We start from the raw sequence: 15276 nt of genomic DNA, 5'->3' as shown, positions 1-15276 counted from the left end.
GGTTTGCAACAAGGCTTTCTAAAGTATACATTCATTGTTGTAAATGGTCATTGAATCGCTTCGTTGGATATGGGCCTTAGGTTATGCAATGATCCTTGAAGGAAAAAGTAGAAAAGAATGGTTGATGGTGATGATGGTGGTGATGGTGATGATGATGATGGTGGTGGTGATGATGATGGTGGTGGTGGTGAGGATGGTGGTGGTGGTGAGGATGGTGGTGGTGATGATGGGGATGGTGGTGATGGTGAGGATGATGGTGAGGATAACAACGATAATCGCAATAAAGATAATAATGATAATGAAGACGACTTTGATTATGATAATTGTAGTGATGAAAATAATGATAACAGTAAAGATGATTGTAATCATATCAGCATCAACAGTAAGGATAATAACAATGAAGATATTAATGATAAAACAGTAGTCGTAGTAAAAGTAGTAGTATCGCTCCGTTATTTTTCATTTTTTGTTATTTTGCATTTTCTTGTGTCTTTGTCGTGTTTTTATTTCATCCTGGCGTGTCTTTGTCTGGTTTCAGTTCGCTTTTTTTTTTTTTTTTTTTTTTTTTTTTTTTTTTTTTTTCAGTTTGTCTTACCAGACGTTTTCTGTTGTTTCTTTTATAGTTTTGTTTTTACTGAGTCTGTTTTTGTTTTTATATCATCTTTCAATTGGTCATTTTACTGTTTAAGTTTCTCAGGTTATTTTGGTTCTCTTATCGGTTTTTATATATTATTCAAAATGAAGTGGAGAAACATCTTTGCAAATGTCGTATTTTATTTATTCACAATCTATTTTCTAGATATCTTTTGTGATTTTTACCCTTTTTGTGTTCTACGACAACTTTCCTTCATATCTTATTCTACAATTGGCTTTTAGTTTGTATTTATTATTTTACGTAACCCGTGACGTCACGACGTTTATATATATGACCCGAGCGACAGCCAAATACAGTCAGTCTATACCAGTCAGCGGGTGTTCAGTTACCTTTTTCGACCTGAAACACCAGAAGAAAAGCAACAGAGAAAGATTACTGTTCACTATTCACTGTTATAAGGAGCTGGATGCGATTTCTTTATACAGTATACGTCGTATCTTAACAGTGACTTTTTTTTTCTCACTTATCGCCCCTTCAGAACTTGCTATGTTTGGTTTTAACTTTAGTTCTTTGCCTTTTAGTTATAGTTTTTAGCCTTTACTATTTTTATCTATTTTTTTTTTTTTACGTCAGATTTTGTTCTGAGAAGCACCTTCAGTGACTTTTATGCTGCCGTGTTTTAGCAGCTTGTTTCAATCTATAGGTTTTTACTAAAGGGTCATTTTCGACTCCTTGTAAGCCCTTTGCTTAGCCTTTCACTTTGAAGCTTTTATTTTCATGGCAGTTTAACGTAATTTTAGGATTTCTTTAGTTTGTTTATCATATTTGTTTTATCTATTAGTATTTTCAAATATTTTCATTCTTGTTTTTTTTTTTTTTTAATGGAAGATAGGCTAAACATCAAGGAAATATACACTAGAACTCTCCCACTCCGTTTTTATTCAGATTCCCTCCCTTCACGCTACCTCTTTTCAAAGGAAATCCGATTTCAAGGTCCTGATCAAGTTCATACTCAAATCCCATTCTGCCAGCTTCAGGGAAAGGGGGAGAGGGGGGGGTTGCTAGTGCATACAGCCCCTGGCATACAGCTGATACACTACAAAAGAAAACCCAACTTCATTCCTACTACTGCTATTAATTAATACCAGTAACAGGAAAATCGAGTTACAGCCCAAAGTAAAAAATATTTGACGAGGCAAGAAAACCACCGAGTATTATAAAACTATTTATTGGGAAATGATATACATGACTGGGAAATTACTATGTATGTGAGTAAGTTTGACACGTGAAACAAGATCTTAAAGACAAAGGACAAGTTTGTAAAGAAAAAAAAAAGTGTTGCATATAAATACAGATTGCAAGATTGCTATATATCCAGAAATCATGTAATTCACACGGTCCTAAATAGATATCAAGATGAATGAGATAATACAGGTCTAAAAATAAAAATATATGGAAAAACAGATGGTTGATGTCTGAATAAAATGGACATTTTCCAAAGGGAAGAAAATAAAATAAAATAAAAAATCTGCCACATTTAGCACTCTCTCGACTGGGTAATGCATAAAACTACTATTTCTTCTGGGATAAAACACTGATAATGATCATTATTAATAGTGATAAAATACATCCTTAGCAACCACACGCCAGTTAGTATAAACAGTTTTTTCCACCCAAGAATTATAAAAGGACAATATAAGAATATATATTCACTCTCTTTTTCAATTAGTAAGTATTAGTAGTAAAGACACCCGTTATTAACGTTCGATTCCAATATTCAGAAAAAAAGAACAAAAATATACAAAAAGGTTAATAATAATAATGACGATGATGATAACAACAATGATAATTGACAGAAACAAACCCACTATACACAAAATAAATGTATTTGGATCTTGAAACCGTTTTCTCATTTTCAAATAAATCTATATTATGTATAGTGAATTCTCTGCCATACCAATAACACGTAGCGTTTTATTTCCATTCAGTAATAATTGTGATAATAACAATAATAACCATAATGAAATTGTAGTAAAGATAATAAAAAAATAATAGAAAACATACAGCTGGCTAATCTGTATATACACATATATAACCATCAGTTTACCAAGACAGTTGACCAGAATTCTTACTGTACATGATATTAAAAGAAAAGTGAGCAGGATTTGTAACTTTCTTTCTTTCACCGACCGTAACCTCCCTCGTCTTAATTATTCATGACGTCAAGGAGGTGCGATTGAGGAAAGGATAACACACTAGCATACATATACGCATTTATATATATATATATATCTATATAATATTACAGGAATCGCAGGTATAACTTAAAAACCCTTAATAATAATAATGACAAAAAAAAAAGAAAAGAAACATAAGGTTGTACAGCAGATTGTAGATTAACTAAGACAAATTAAAAGGCAAAACAAAACAAAAGGAGATATACAAAATAAAGAATAAAAAAAAACAGTAACTGAAGTAGCAAGGACACTCACGTAGCAAAATCACTTCTCTTTGCCCTTTCAGTTTCTCATTTACAGATCAGAAGATGGAGAGATAGGGAAGCGGATGGGGACTGGAGGAGAAGAGAAGAGGAGGATACGGAGGAGGGGTAGGGGTAATAAAGGAAGGGAAGGGAAGAGGGGGAGGAGGAGAATATTATTGCCTCGGATCGAGACCTTTCCGTCTCTCCTTTTTCCTTCTTTGGCTCTCTCTCTCTCTCTCTCCCTCTCTTCCCTCACTTTCCGTTTATTCTCTTATTTTCCTTAAAGGCTATTACTATCTTATTATCTTACCTCATCTTTTATCTCTCTCTCTCTCTCTCTCTCCAGTTCCCCTTCCACGCGCGACCCCTTCCGCCAGCGGCGAGAGAAGAGAAGAAGAGAAGAGCGAACAAGAAACAAGGACAACACGTGAAGAGGAGACCAAGAGAGAAGAAGGTAGGCGCCCCCCCCCCCCCCCCCCGGCAAGACTTCCAATCCCAGAGTAGCCTTTTTTTTAAGTACGACCTTGTGCGGAGGAACTTCCACGACGGAAGAGGAAAACCAGCGAAGACGACGAGAGGTTGAGCTGTCGTCTCCTCCGTCGTCGTTGTCCTCTTCCTATTTCCTATTCCTCTTCTTCGTCCCTTCCCGTCCCCCCCCCCCACTTTCCACCTCGTCCTCCCTCTCCTCCTCCTCCTCCTCCTCCTGAACACTGGGGTACAAACTAGCTACCTTGAGCACAAACGAGAGGCTTCTTATAAATGTATGAGAGAAACAAGGGCACTTTCGCCCCTCCTCTCTTCCTTCTATGCAAGTGGCAGGACAAAGATCTTCGCAAAAACACTTCGCGCTCTTCTTCTTCTTCTTCTTCTTCTCCTCTCTCTCTCACTTTCAACCAAGTCACAAGCACGCAGGCACGCAGGCAGGCAGGCAGATGCTCCTCCCTTTCGGCCACCCGGGTCAGATCTGTGACCCCGTAACCCTGTGACCCTCTCAACTCAGGCCCCACGCCCTACCCTCTCCCTCACCCCCCCTCCACCAGCCAGGTCACGCCACGACCTTCTCGTTGTACGGCAATGGAGGCGCGGGGGTCACCGGGGTACTGGAGGACGAGTTGGGGTTCGAGGACGGGTTCGAGGACGAGGTGCTGCCCTGAGCCAGACGAAGGACCTCCTCGCACACCCTCTTGTAGATCCAGGCGTCGCCCTTGAGCCGCTTGCGCCGGATGCCCACCACGTCGAGGCGGGGGACGCGACACACCTCCAACTCGAAACTCAGCTTGGCTCCGCCCACGTCGTCCCGGACCTTTCCGCGCAGCGTGTATCTGGAAACGACAGCGGCGCCGGTTAGAGAGGAACTAGACTCTAGCTTGGGGGGAATGAAGGTTTGGGTTATGAGCAGCGTACTTCATCAGGGCTTCATGATAATTAATGCTTCTATTAGTTTTGCCTGGTGATTAATATTCTCCATTAATACTGCTAACTGCAATGGAGTGATTCATAAACAAGACACATCGCTGTATACACAAAAAAGTGTCTTTAAGACATCAATCCAAAGTATATAAACATAGTGCGAAAACACAAGCACACACGCATTCACTTTTGTTTTCCTTTCTACCTAACCCCCATCTCTCCCACTTTCTCTCTCTCTCTCTCTCTCTCTCTCTCTCTCTCTCTCTCTCTCTCTCTCTCTCTCTCTCTCTCTCTCTTAACCATTTACCTACGTGAAAAGTCATACGAGCAGAAGAGGAGAAGGGATTGGGGGAGAGAGAAGGTGAGGGGAAGGAGAGAGGACGGAGGGATGGAGCAGGGAGGAAAGAGGAAAGAGGAAATAGGAAAGAAGGGAGGAAGGAGGACGGAGGAAGAAGGAGGAGGAAAGGAGGGAAGAAGGATGGACAAGGGAAGAACAGGGGGAAGGAGAGAGGGATACGCCGGGAAGAGGGGGGGAGGATGACAGGAAAAGGAGGGGGAGAAAGGGAGCGATGGGGAGAGGGAGGGAGGGAGGGAGGGAGGGAGGGGGAGAGGGTGATGCACGGGGGCCGAAATAATTGCTCTCCCGCCTGTAATAAATGACATGACGGCGAGGATTTTTGGCTGCCAGTGGGGAGATAGGGGGAGGGGGGAGGGGAGAACAGAGTGGAACGAGTCACCGGGGGTGGGTTTAAATCATGCAGACCCGCCCACCCGCCCACCCAACGCTTTCTTTCTCTCTCTCTCTCTCTCCCTTCCTCTTTCTCTTTTCCTTTCCCTCCTTCTTTCTCTCTTCCATTCCCTCTCTATTTCTCCTTTCCATCCCATCCCTCTTTCTCTTTCCCTTCCTCCCACCCCTCCCCCTCTACCCCATTCCCCCCTACCCCCTCCAGCAACCCCCCTAAACATAAGCGATAACCTCGTAGCGGTGATGCTGTGCCCCCTCCCCTCCCCTCCCCTCCCCACCCCACTCCCCCTACTATTCCCACTGCAGTCACCATTCTCTTTACGCATCCCCCCCACCCCCCCATGCGCTGGATGATGATAGTGACGACCGATGGTGATGGTGATGGTACTGGCGATACAACGGGACTACGAAGGCTATTCCGACTTGGGTTTATATTAGTAATAGCAATAACAACAACAATAATAGCATTAATGATAAAAGCCATCATAAAAGTAATACAATGATTAATAGTAATAATAATAAGGATAATGATTATAACAATTATAACAACATAAGCGACAACAACAACAATAACAGTAACAGCAACCACAATCCTACACCAATCAATCACAATAACAAAATACCCGCCCCCCCCAAAAAAAAAGCACCCCCCAACAAACCCGAAAAAAACTCCCCCTCCTCTCTTCCCTCCCCTTCCCCCCCCCCCCTCCCCTCCTCCCAGCCCAGCCAAGCCGAGCCACAGAAGCAAAGCAACAATGACACGAGACTAATAACGAGCGGCGAGTGAGCCCCCGCGCCTCCGCCGCCTCCGCCGCGAGAGGAGAGAGGTCAAGAGGAGAAGTGGGCTTGCTTCGAGAGGAGAGTGGATTAACAAGAACAGCCTTGTTTGGAGAGGCCGCAAGAGAGACCGCTCAGAGAGAGCCCCAGAGGAGATTGCAACAAATCGAGGTGAGCCTCGGCGAGGAGCGCGAGGAGTATGAGAGCGAGAGAGGAGAGAGAGAGGAGAGAGGGGAGAGAAGACGGAGGAGGGAGGGAGAGGAGAGAGGGGGGAGAGAGAAGACTGGGTCGAGAGAAGGGGAAGAGGAGAGAGAGAGAGGGGAGGAAAGGGGAGGAGGAGGAGGAGGAGAGAGAAAAGAGAGGAGGAGAGAGGAGGGTGAGGAGGGAGGAGAAGAGAGAGGGAAGGAGAGGGAGAGAGAGAGGAGAGAGAGAGAGGATTAGCGGGAGGAGAGAGAGGGAGAGAGGGAGAAAGAGAGAGATTCAAAATTTTCCAGAGACGAGCCGAGAGAGGAGAGAAGAGACGGAAGAGAGAGAGACGAGGAGGAGAGAGAGGGGAGAAGAGAGAGAGAAAGAGTGAGAGAAAGAGAGAGAGAAGAGGAGAGAAGGAAGAGAGAGATGAGGGAGAGAGAGAGAAGAGAGAGGAGAAGAGAGAGAGAAGAGAGTGAGAGAGAGATATGAGAGAGGGAAGAGAGAGAGAGAGAGGAAGAGAGAGGGCAGAAGAGAGAAGAGAGGAGAGGAGAAGAGAGGAAGAGAGAAGAAGGAGAGAGAGAGAGAGAGAGAGAGAGAGAGAGAGAGAGAGAGGGAGAGAGAGGGGGAGAGAGAGCACAGGGAGAGAGAGAGGGGGAGGAAGAGAAGGAGAGAGAGAGGAGAGAGGAAGAGGGGAGAGAGGGAGAGAGAGGCGAGAGAGAGGAGAGAGGAGAGAGGAGAGAGATGAGAGAGAGAGAGAGAGAGAGAGAGAGAGAGAGAGAGAGAGAGAGAGAGAGAGAGAGAGAGAGAGAGAGAGGGAGAGAGAGAGAGAGAGAGAGAGAGAACAATGACGACAACGACGAGGGCCACAACGACCAAGGGGTCGTTTTCACAATTATAACATAGTCATCGGGTTTCTTGCCTCGAGCAACAAGCAACTCGCATCTTAAATCTCTCTCTCTTCTTTCTCTCAAGACAGAAGCGGCCAACCAATGCAGCACACAATGCAGAAGCGGCCAAACAACCCAGGGGCACCAACCTACACAAATACAAAGCTGGCCATGGCAACCAACACAATAATGCAAGGGCCTCGCTCTGTGGTTTGTGCTCCCTCTCCTGGTTTGAAGGGCGTTTGTTGTGGCTGGTTGAGGACCACCCAAGCTGCTCCTCTCTTTTCCTAACTGTCTCCTTCCCCCCCCCCCCCCCCCCCTCTCTCTCTCTCTCTCTCTCTCTCTCTCTCTCTCTCTCTCTCTCTCTCTTCCCCCCTCTCTCCTCCCTCTCTCTCTCTCTCTCTCTCCTCTCTCTCTCTCTCTCTCTCTCTCTCTCTCTCTCTCTCTCTCTCTCTCTCTCTCTCTCCCTCTCTCTCTCTCTCTCTCTCTCTCTCTCTCTCTCTCTCTCTCTCTCTCTCTCTCTCTCTCTCCCCTCTCTCCCTCCCTCTCTCTCTCTCTCTCTCTCTCTCTCTCTCTCTCTCTCTCTCTCTCTCTCTCTCTCTCTCCTCTCTCTCTCTCTCTCTCTCTCTCTCTCCTCTCTCTCTCTCTCTCTCTCTCTCTCTCTCTCTCTCTCTCTCTCTCTCTCTCTCTCTCTCTCTCTCTCTCTCTCTCTCTCTCCCCCCCTCCGTCTCATTTCTCTGTCTCCCTCCGTCTCTCTCTCACTCTCTCCCTCCCTACCCCCCATCCCACCTCTCTTTATCTCTCCCTCCCCCTCCCTCTTTCTCTCCTCCATCCCTCCCCTCCGTCTCCTTCCCCCCTTTCCCCCCCGACATGCCGCAGTGACGGGAAAGTATACAAGAAGGTATTGCGGAGCTCATTATTGCGTCATAAACCGGGCATTCCGAACCCCCGGCGTCGCCCTATCGTTAACCCAATCTGCTCGTAAAACTGAATCCGGCCTTTCCTATTTACTCTCCTTCTCCTCCTTCTCATCCTCATTCTCCTACTCCTACTCTCTCCTACGCCTTTTCCTTTTAACTCATTTTCTCATTTTTTCCTTCACCTACTTCTCTTTTCCTTATATTTCCTCTTTTCCCCATTCTTCTCCCTCCTCCTCCTCCTCCTCTTAGGGAAGGTGGAATAAGGAGAAGGTGATAAAGATGAAGAGGGGACAGTGAAATGGAGCTTAGAATGGAGATGGAGATGGATTAGTAGTAGTATAGTGGCAGTATAAATAGTAGTAGTATAGTAGTTGTAGCCGTTTAAGCAGTAGTAGTAATAGCAGTGATAGAAGTAGTAACATAAATAGTAATAGTAGTTACGGTGGTGGTGGTAGTAATAGTAGTGATAGTAGTAGTAGTAGTAGTAGCAGTAGTAATAGCAGTAGCAATAATAGTAATAATAAGAAGAAAATAACAATCACAACAATAATAGTAACAACAACAGCAACCACAACACTATAACAATCACACGACAATCACGATTCCAATGATGAAAGCAAGAAATGACCATTCAGTAAAAACATGACATCCGAAGCAACAAACAACAATGACAGGAATTAGTAACACAACTATGAAGAGAAATACAAATGCATTCAGTCAACCGCCCAGACGACAGAGAATGATTAAAAGAATGATAATGGTAATATAACAAAGAGTGATAACAACAACAGAGATGATAATGATGATGATGATAACAAATGAATAAATAAATAAAATAATACCATTGCTGATGATAATTCCATAAACAATTATAATGACAAAAAACAATAATAAAAATAACAATAATCATAAACAATATAAGAGAAAAAAAGGGCATTCCCGCCAGTCACTTCTCGCCCCCAGGGACTGCAACACCCCCCCCCCCTCTCCGCCACCCAACCATCTCTTCAAATCTCCTAATCTCTTACAAACTCGTCTAACCCTCCCCCCTAACCCCGACCCCCTACCCTCTACCCCCTCACCTTCCCCTTGTCATCCTCCACCACTCCCCCCCCCAACCTTTACCCCCTACCCTCTTCCCCCTCACCTTCCCCTTGTCATCCTCCACCACTCCCCCGTCCCCTGTCCCCTACCCCTTCCCCATCTATACCCCCCTCCCCTTCCTGCATCGCCAACCTCATTCCTCTTCCCCACCTTACCCACCCACCCCTTCCCTACCCCTCTTGTTTGGCATCTCCCCCTCCCTCCTCTCTCTCTCTCCCCTCCCCCTCCCCCCACCTCTCCTTTTTCCGCTTGACAAGAGACGTGATAGATGGTGCGGATGCAGAGACACTACCCGTCTCCCCCTCCCCCCCTTTGCCCCCTTCTCTCTTCTTCGCCCGTCAATTTCGTCTACACATTCTCTCTCTCTCTCTCTCTCTCTCTCTCTCTCTCTCTCTCTCTCTCTCTCTCTCTCTCTCTCTGCCTATTTCATTATCGATTCCTGGTGCCTTTCATTTCTTTTTCTTTTTTTTTCCTTTTTACTCTTTTTCCCTTCTGAAAATTAGGAAGGGAAAGAACGAAGAAATAGAAGAAATGTAAGAAAGGAGAGAGAGAAAGAAATAAAGAAAATAAAAAATAAAGAGGAAAAGAGGAGAAACAAAAAGAGGGGGAGAGGCAGCGAGAGAGGGAGGGAGGGAGAGAGAGACAAAACATCAGTCTTGTAAGGGAGGGGGAAAGGGGAAAGAAGAATGGAAGGGAAGGAAATGAAAGAGAAGGGGCTGGAGGACGGAAAGGAAGAGTAGAGGAGGGGAGAGCGGAAGGAGGAGAAGAGGAGATGAGAAGAGGAGGGGCAGGAAGAAGGGTTGGGGAGGGAAGAGATAGAGGGAGAGGGGAAAACAGGAAAATAGGAGTGGGTGGGGGTAAAGGAGGGGAAGGAGAAAAGGAAGAGAAGAAGAGAAGAGATCGAGGGAGAGGACAAAGATAAGAACAGATGGAGGAAGATGAAGAGGATGGAAAGAGATAAAGGGATGGATGGAGGGAAAAAAAAAAGGGTGTAAGGAGAGGAGGAGGAGGAAGGAAGAGGACGGAAAGAGATATAAGGACGTATGGAGGAGAAATAAAACAAGGGAGTAAGAAGAAGAGGAAGAGCTGAAAGAGTAGGAGGAGGAGGAGGAAAGGGAGGAAGGGGAGGTGAGGGGAGGGCCCCCCATCTCAAATCAACAGTCATACATCTCCCCTTTATGATAACATCGCTTGTTATTACCTACTCGACGGGCCATCACCAACATCCCCCCTCCTCCTCTCCTCTCCTCACCCCCATCCCATCCCATCCCATCCTCAAAGCTCCCACCTGCTGCTCTTCCACTCAGCCTTCACCTCCACCCAAAACAGCCGCCGACTCAACATCCCCCCCCCCCTCCCCCAATCTTGCTATGAACTCCACCTACATACTTCCTCCCCCCCCTCCTACCACATAAACCTCCATCACCATCACTCGACCCGCTATGAATAATATGCCATCAGCTGGTCCATGAGTATTCATCATAAAGAGAGAGAGAGAGAGAGAGAGAGAGAGAGAGAGAGAGAGAGAGAGAGAGAGAGAGAGAGAGAGAGAGAGAGAGAGAGAGAGAGAGAGAGAGAGAGAGAGAGAGAGAGAGAGAGAGAGAGAGAGAGAGAGAGAGAGAGAGAGAGAGAGAGAGAGAGAGAGAGAGAGAGAGAGAGAGAGAAAAGAAACAAGCACACACATGCACAATTGCACATGTACAAACACAAAGCACTCGCAAGCACACAAGAGGTACCATGCCTAGTTACGTATGCACGTATTTATAGCACGCTCTTCAGGCAGGAAAGAAAGTACTCCAGATGTTGAACTTAATGACTTAGTGGAGGGAGGGGGAGAGAGAGGGGGTGAAAGAGTGAGAAGGAGAGGGAGAGGAGGGAGAGATGGGAGAGATGAAAGAGATGAGAGATGAGAGAGAGATTGTGAAAGAAAGAAAAAAAAAGAGAAAGAAAAGAGAGAGAGGGGGGGGGGGGCAAGAAGAAGAGAGGGAGAGGGTACGAGAGAGAGAAAACCAAAGACAGAAAGAAAAATACCAAAAAGAGAAAGGAGAGAGAGAGAGAGAGAGAGAGAGAGAGAGAGAGAGAGAGAGAGAAGAAGAAGAAGAAAGAAAGAAGAAAAAAAAAAAAAAAAAAAAAAAAAAAAAAATAAGACACCTCAAACAGAGTGAGAGATCGAAAACGAAGACCGGCCAAGACAGAGACAAACAGATAAGTAGACAAATCGAGAGAGAGGGAGAGAGAGAGAGAGAGAGATGAGAAGTGAGGTGGGGGGGAGTCAGAGCAGACGTCACGCGGGCGTCAATATGGCCGAACATACATCCCGCCCCATTACCTACGGGGAGCCCCATTCATCACGCAAAGAAGGGGGAGGGGGGAGGGGGAGGGGGGAAGGGGACAACTTGCCCCCATCCAAGAAAGATCCGTAAAGTCGAAACCCCCTTTGACGTACGCGGAAATCTAGCCTTTACGAGGTACCAAAGACCCCATCCCCACCCCCACCATATCCCTCAATCCCCTCCCCCCCCATCCCTTACGTACCCCAGACCCATAATATATATAATTTTTTATTGCAACGTAAGCATGCTTGTATTGCACGTTAACAAAACGCCGATGAATATGCAGCAAATAAATGTAATGAGTGCATAGACCCAGTGAGAAACAAAATGAAAGAATAAAGGGGATGGAGCGTGAAAAGGAGAAGAGGAGGAAGAAGAAATGGAAGAAGGGAAATTAAAGAATAGGAAGAAAAGGGAGAAAATGATGAATAGGAAGAGGAAAGAGAAGAGGATAAATAAGAGGAGGTAAAAGAATAGGACGAGGAAGGAGATAATGATGAATAAGAAGAGGAAGAATAATTGGATGAGGAAGATGATGATGAATAGGAAGAGGGAGAGGAATTGGAAAAGAAAGGAGATGATGATGAATAGGAAGAGGAAGGATATGATAAATAGGAAGAGGGAGAAGAATAGGAAGAGGAAGAAGAATTGGAAGAGGAAGATGATGATGAATAGGAAGAGGGAGAAGGATTTGAAGAGGAAGATCATGAATAAGAAAAGGGAGAAGAATAGGAAGATGAAGGAGGAGGAGGAGGAGAAGAGTAAGGAGGAGGAGGAAAAAAGAAAAAGAAAACGAAGAAGAAAGAGAATGAGGAAAATAAGAAAAAGAGCAAAAGAAGAAAATAAGAATAAAACAGACAACGACGTAGAAGAAGAAAAAGAAGAAAAAAGAAGAAAAAGAAGAGCCTATCAGCCTCGGAGAGTCCCTATAACTTTGTTTTTTTCTTCTCATCATCGCTCCCAACAGAACATTTGTCAACCCTTCTGTTTATGGCGAAGGGGGGGAGGGGGGGCGAGGAAAGCGGAGGAGGAGCCACTCGAACGAAGGTATGGCGGTGTGTGTGTGTGTGTGTGTGTGTGTGTGTGTGTGTGTGTGCGTGTGTATGTGTGCGTGTGTGTGATTTTGTGTCAAGATGGATAGTTTTTTTTATGTTGATCTTACTTTATATTGCATTGGTATGACAGAACTTACAAAATAAACACAGCGTTTGCATATAAAGTACACAGTACTTTATTAAACAATATTGAACAGTATTTTGCACAAACATTGGGAGATATGATGTATTAAGCTATTAATAATGTCTAAATTCTGATTAAAAAATCGCATTTTATAAAAAAAAAAAGGAAGAAAGATCGAGAAAAGCGCAACGAACAGGAGAAACAAAAAGAAAATAAAAGGAGAAGAGAGAATGAAAGAAAAAGAAGAAAGAAGACGGAGAATGGGGAAATAAGGGGGATGGATGAGAGAAACCGCAAGAAAATGAGAGGGGTAGCATAAGGAAAAGGAGATGTAGACTAATACAGAGAGGGTGCGGGAGATGGAGAGAGAGAGAGAGAGAGAGAGAGAGAGAGAGAGAGAGAGAGAGAGAGAGAGAGAGAGAGAGAGAGAGAGAGAGAGAGAGAGAGAGGGAGGGAGAGAGAGGGAGGGAGAGAGAGAGAGAGAGAAAGCGGGAGAGAGAAAGAGAGAGAACGAAAAGGGGGAGATAACATGTAAAAGACAAAGAAGAAGAAAAAAAGAAAAAAATGAAATGACATAAAAAAGAGGAGTAGAGGAGGAGGAGGAGAAAACAACGAGCCGGAGAAAGACGGAACGAGGGCATAGGAGGATGAGGAGGAGGAGGAAGAGGAGAGGATACTGGAGACCGAAAGAAAGAGGGAGGGTGGAAGGAAGCAAGAATGGTGATTAATTAAGAGAACTAACTACAACCCACCGCAGAAGCAGTTCCTCCTCTACTTCCGCCTTCGAGAGGGGGAAGATGGGCGGGGATGGGCGTCCCCCAACCCTTTCATCACCCCTTTTCTCAGCCCCCCCCCCCCTTCCCCCACCCCCTCGCCTTCTACTAACGCCCGCCCGCCCGCACACCCGCCCGCATTCGACGGGCCGAGCGCGGGCGGAGGCGCTGTTCCCAGGGAGACCCGCCCCTTAATTTGGGCGTGGGCGAGCTGGCCGTCTTATTGCGCCATCCGTCACCGGGGCGAAGGACGTGGGAAGGAGGAAGAGGAGCAAGAGGAGGAAGAGGAGGAGGAGGAGAAAGAGGAGGAAGAGAAGGAAGAGAAAGAGGAGAAGGAAGAGAAAGAGGAGAAGGAAGAGGAGGAGGAAGAGAAGGAAGAGGAGGAAGAGGAGCAGAAGGAGGAGGAGGAGGAGGAGGAGGAGGAGAAGGAAAAGAAGATGGAGGAAGAGAAGGAAGAAAAGGAGTAGGAGAAGAATAAAGAGGAAGAGAAGGAGGATTATAATGAGGAAGAACGAGAGGAGAGGAAGTGACAAGTGGACCAAACGCGCCAGGAAAGCCATGAATAATCCCCACTTCGAAGGTTCAAACCGGAATCACTGGCGAACAATAATAACAACCAAGAGACTCTCATCAAAGCCTATCTCCTTGCACGCCCCAGTCGGGACTTCCTCGGACATGAAAAAATGGGAACGCCTAATATCTTATCTCACACACACACACACACACACACACACACACACACACACACACATAGACATACACACACACACGCACACAAACTTTCTCTCTCCCTCTCTCTCTGGTTCTCTCTTTCTTTCTTTCTCCCTCTCTCTCTCTGGCTCACTTTCTCTCTCTCTCTCTCTCTCTCTCTCTCTCTCTCTCTCTCTCTCTCTCTCTCTCTCTCTCTCTCTCTCTCAGAACAACGCAAATACATAGGGGGGAATCGACTAGCGGACAAGCACTAATTAAGTGACCGGCATATAAACAATGCAATTAAAAAGGGGTGGAGAGAAGAGGAGGGGAGGGGAGAGAGGAGGAGAGGAGAAGAGAGGAAAGGAATGGAGAAGAGAGGAGAGGAGGAGAGAGGAGAGGAGAAGAGAGGAGAGAAGAGAGGGAAGGAGAGGAGGAGAGAGGAGAGGAGAGATAGAAAAGAGGAAAAGAGAGGAGGGGAGAGAAGAGAGGAAAGGAGAGAAAGGAGATAAGGAGAAGAGAAGAGAGGAGAAAAAAAAGGAAAAAAGAGGAGAGGAAAGGAGAGAAAGGAGATAAGGAGAAGAGAAGAGAGGAGAAAAAAAAAGAAAAAAGAGGAGAGGAAAGGAGAGAAGAGTGGCAAGAAAATGAGAAAAGAAGAGAGGCAAAGAAAGAGGAGAGGTGAAAAAACATCAAACATTGACCACTCAAAAAAGAAAAGGCGTAATCGAAAGGCTATTTGGCCGCCGCACCCCGCCCCACCCCCACCCTTGCCATTACACCCCCATGTGGGCTAGAAGACCACCTCCTAAGACCTTCTTGAGGAAGCCTCTAAAAGGTCAAACGAGGTTAAAGGATCGAGGTGTATATATGGTTTTGCATCCGTTACGATCTCTCTCTCTTCCCCTCTCATTCTCTATTTCTATCCCTCTCTTATTCTCTATCATTTCTCTCCCTATTCTATTCTCTCTTTATCTCCCTATCTCATTCTCTCTTTCTCTCCCTATCTCACTCTCTCTTTCTCTCCTCTCTCATTCTCTCTTTTTCTCAATCTCTCATTCTATCTTTCTCTCCCTCTCTCATTGTCTCTTTCTCTCCCTCTCATTCTATCTTTTTATCACTCTTTCATTCTCTCTCTCTCCCATTCTATCTTTCTCTCTTTCCCTCTCTGTTTTCAATTGCAATTCCTTTTATC

The 15276-nt window shown here is 45.5% G+C and overlaps 1 protein-coding gene across 1 annotated transcript in view; it reads right to left on the bottom strand.

Annotated features, from left to right (window-relative positions):
- Nucleotides 1-1807: 1807 nt before the first annotated feature.
- The window catches only part of LOC122254007 (maternal embryonic leucine zipper kinase), a 37885-nt gene continuing 24416 nt past the window's right edge, over nt 1808-15276 (bottom strand). The window contains exon 14 of the mRNA XM_043017456.2: nt 1808-4399. Coding sequence (XP_042873390.1) covers nt 4123-4399 — 277 coding nt within the window. The 3' untranslated portion in view covers nt 1808-4122. The remainder of the gene's footprint in view (nt 4400-15276) is intronic.

This window comes from Penaeus japonicus, unplaced genomic scaffold (assembly GCF_977035675.1).
Source record: "Penaeus japonicus unplaced genomic scaffold, GWHDUDI00000001_assembly GWHDUDI00000038, whole genome shotgun sequence".
Taxonomy (NCBI): domain Eukaryota; kingdom Metazoa; phylum Arthropoda; class Malacostraca; order Decapoda; family Penaeidae; genus Penaeus; species Penaeus japonicus.
Note: the sequence above shows the minus strand (reverse complement) of the source record. Positions and strands in the feature narration are given on the sequence as shown.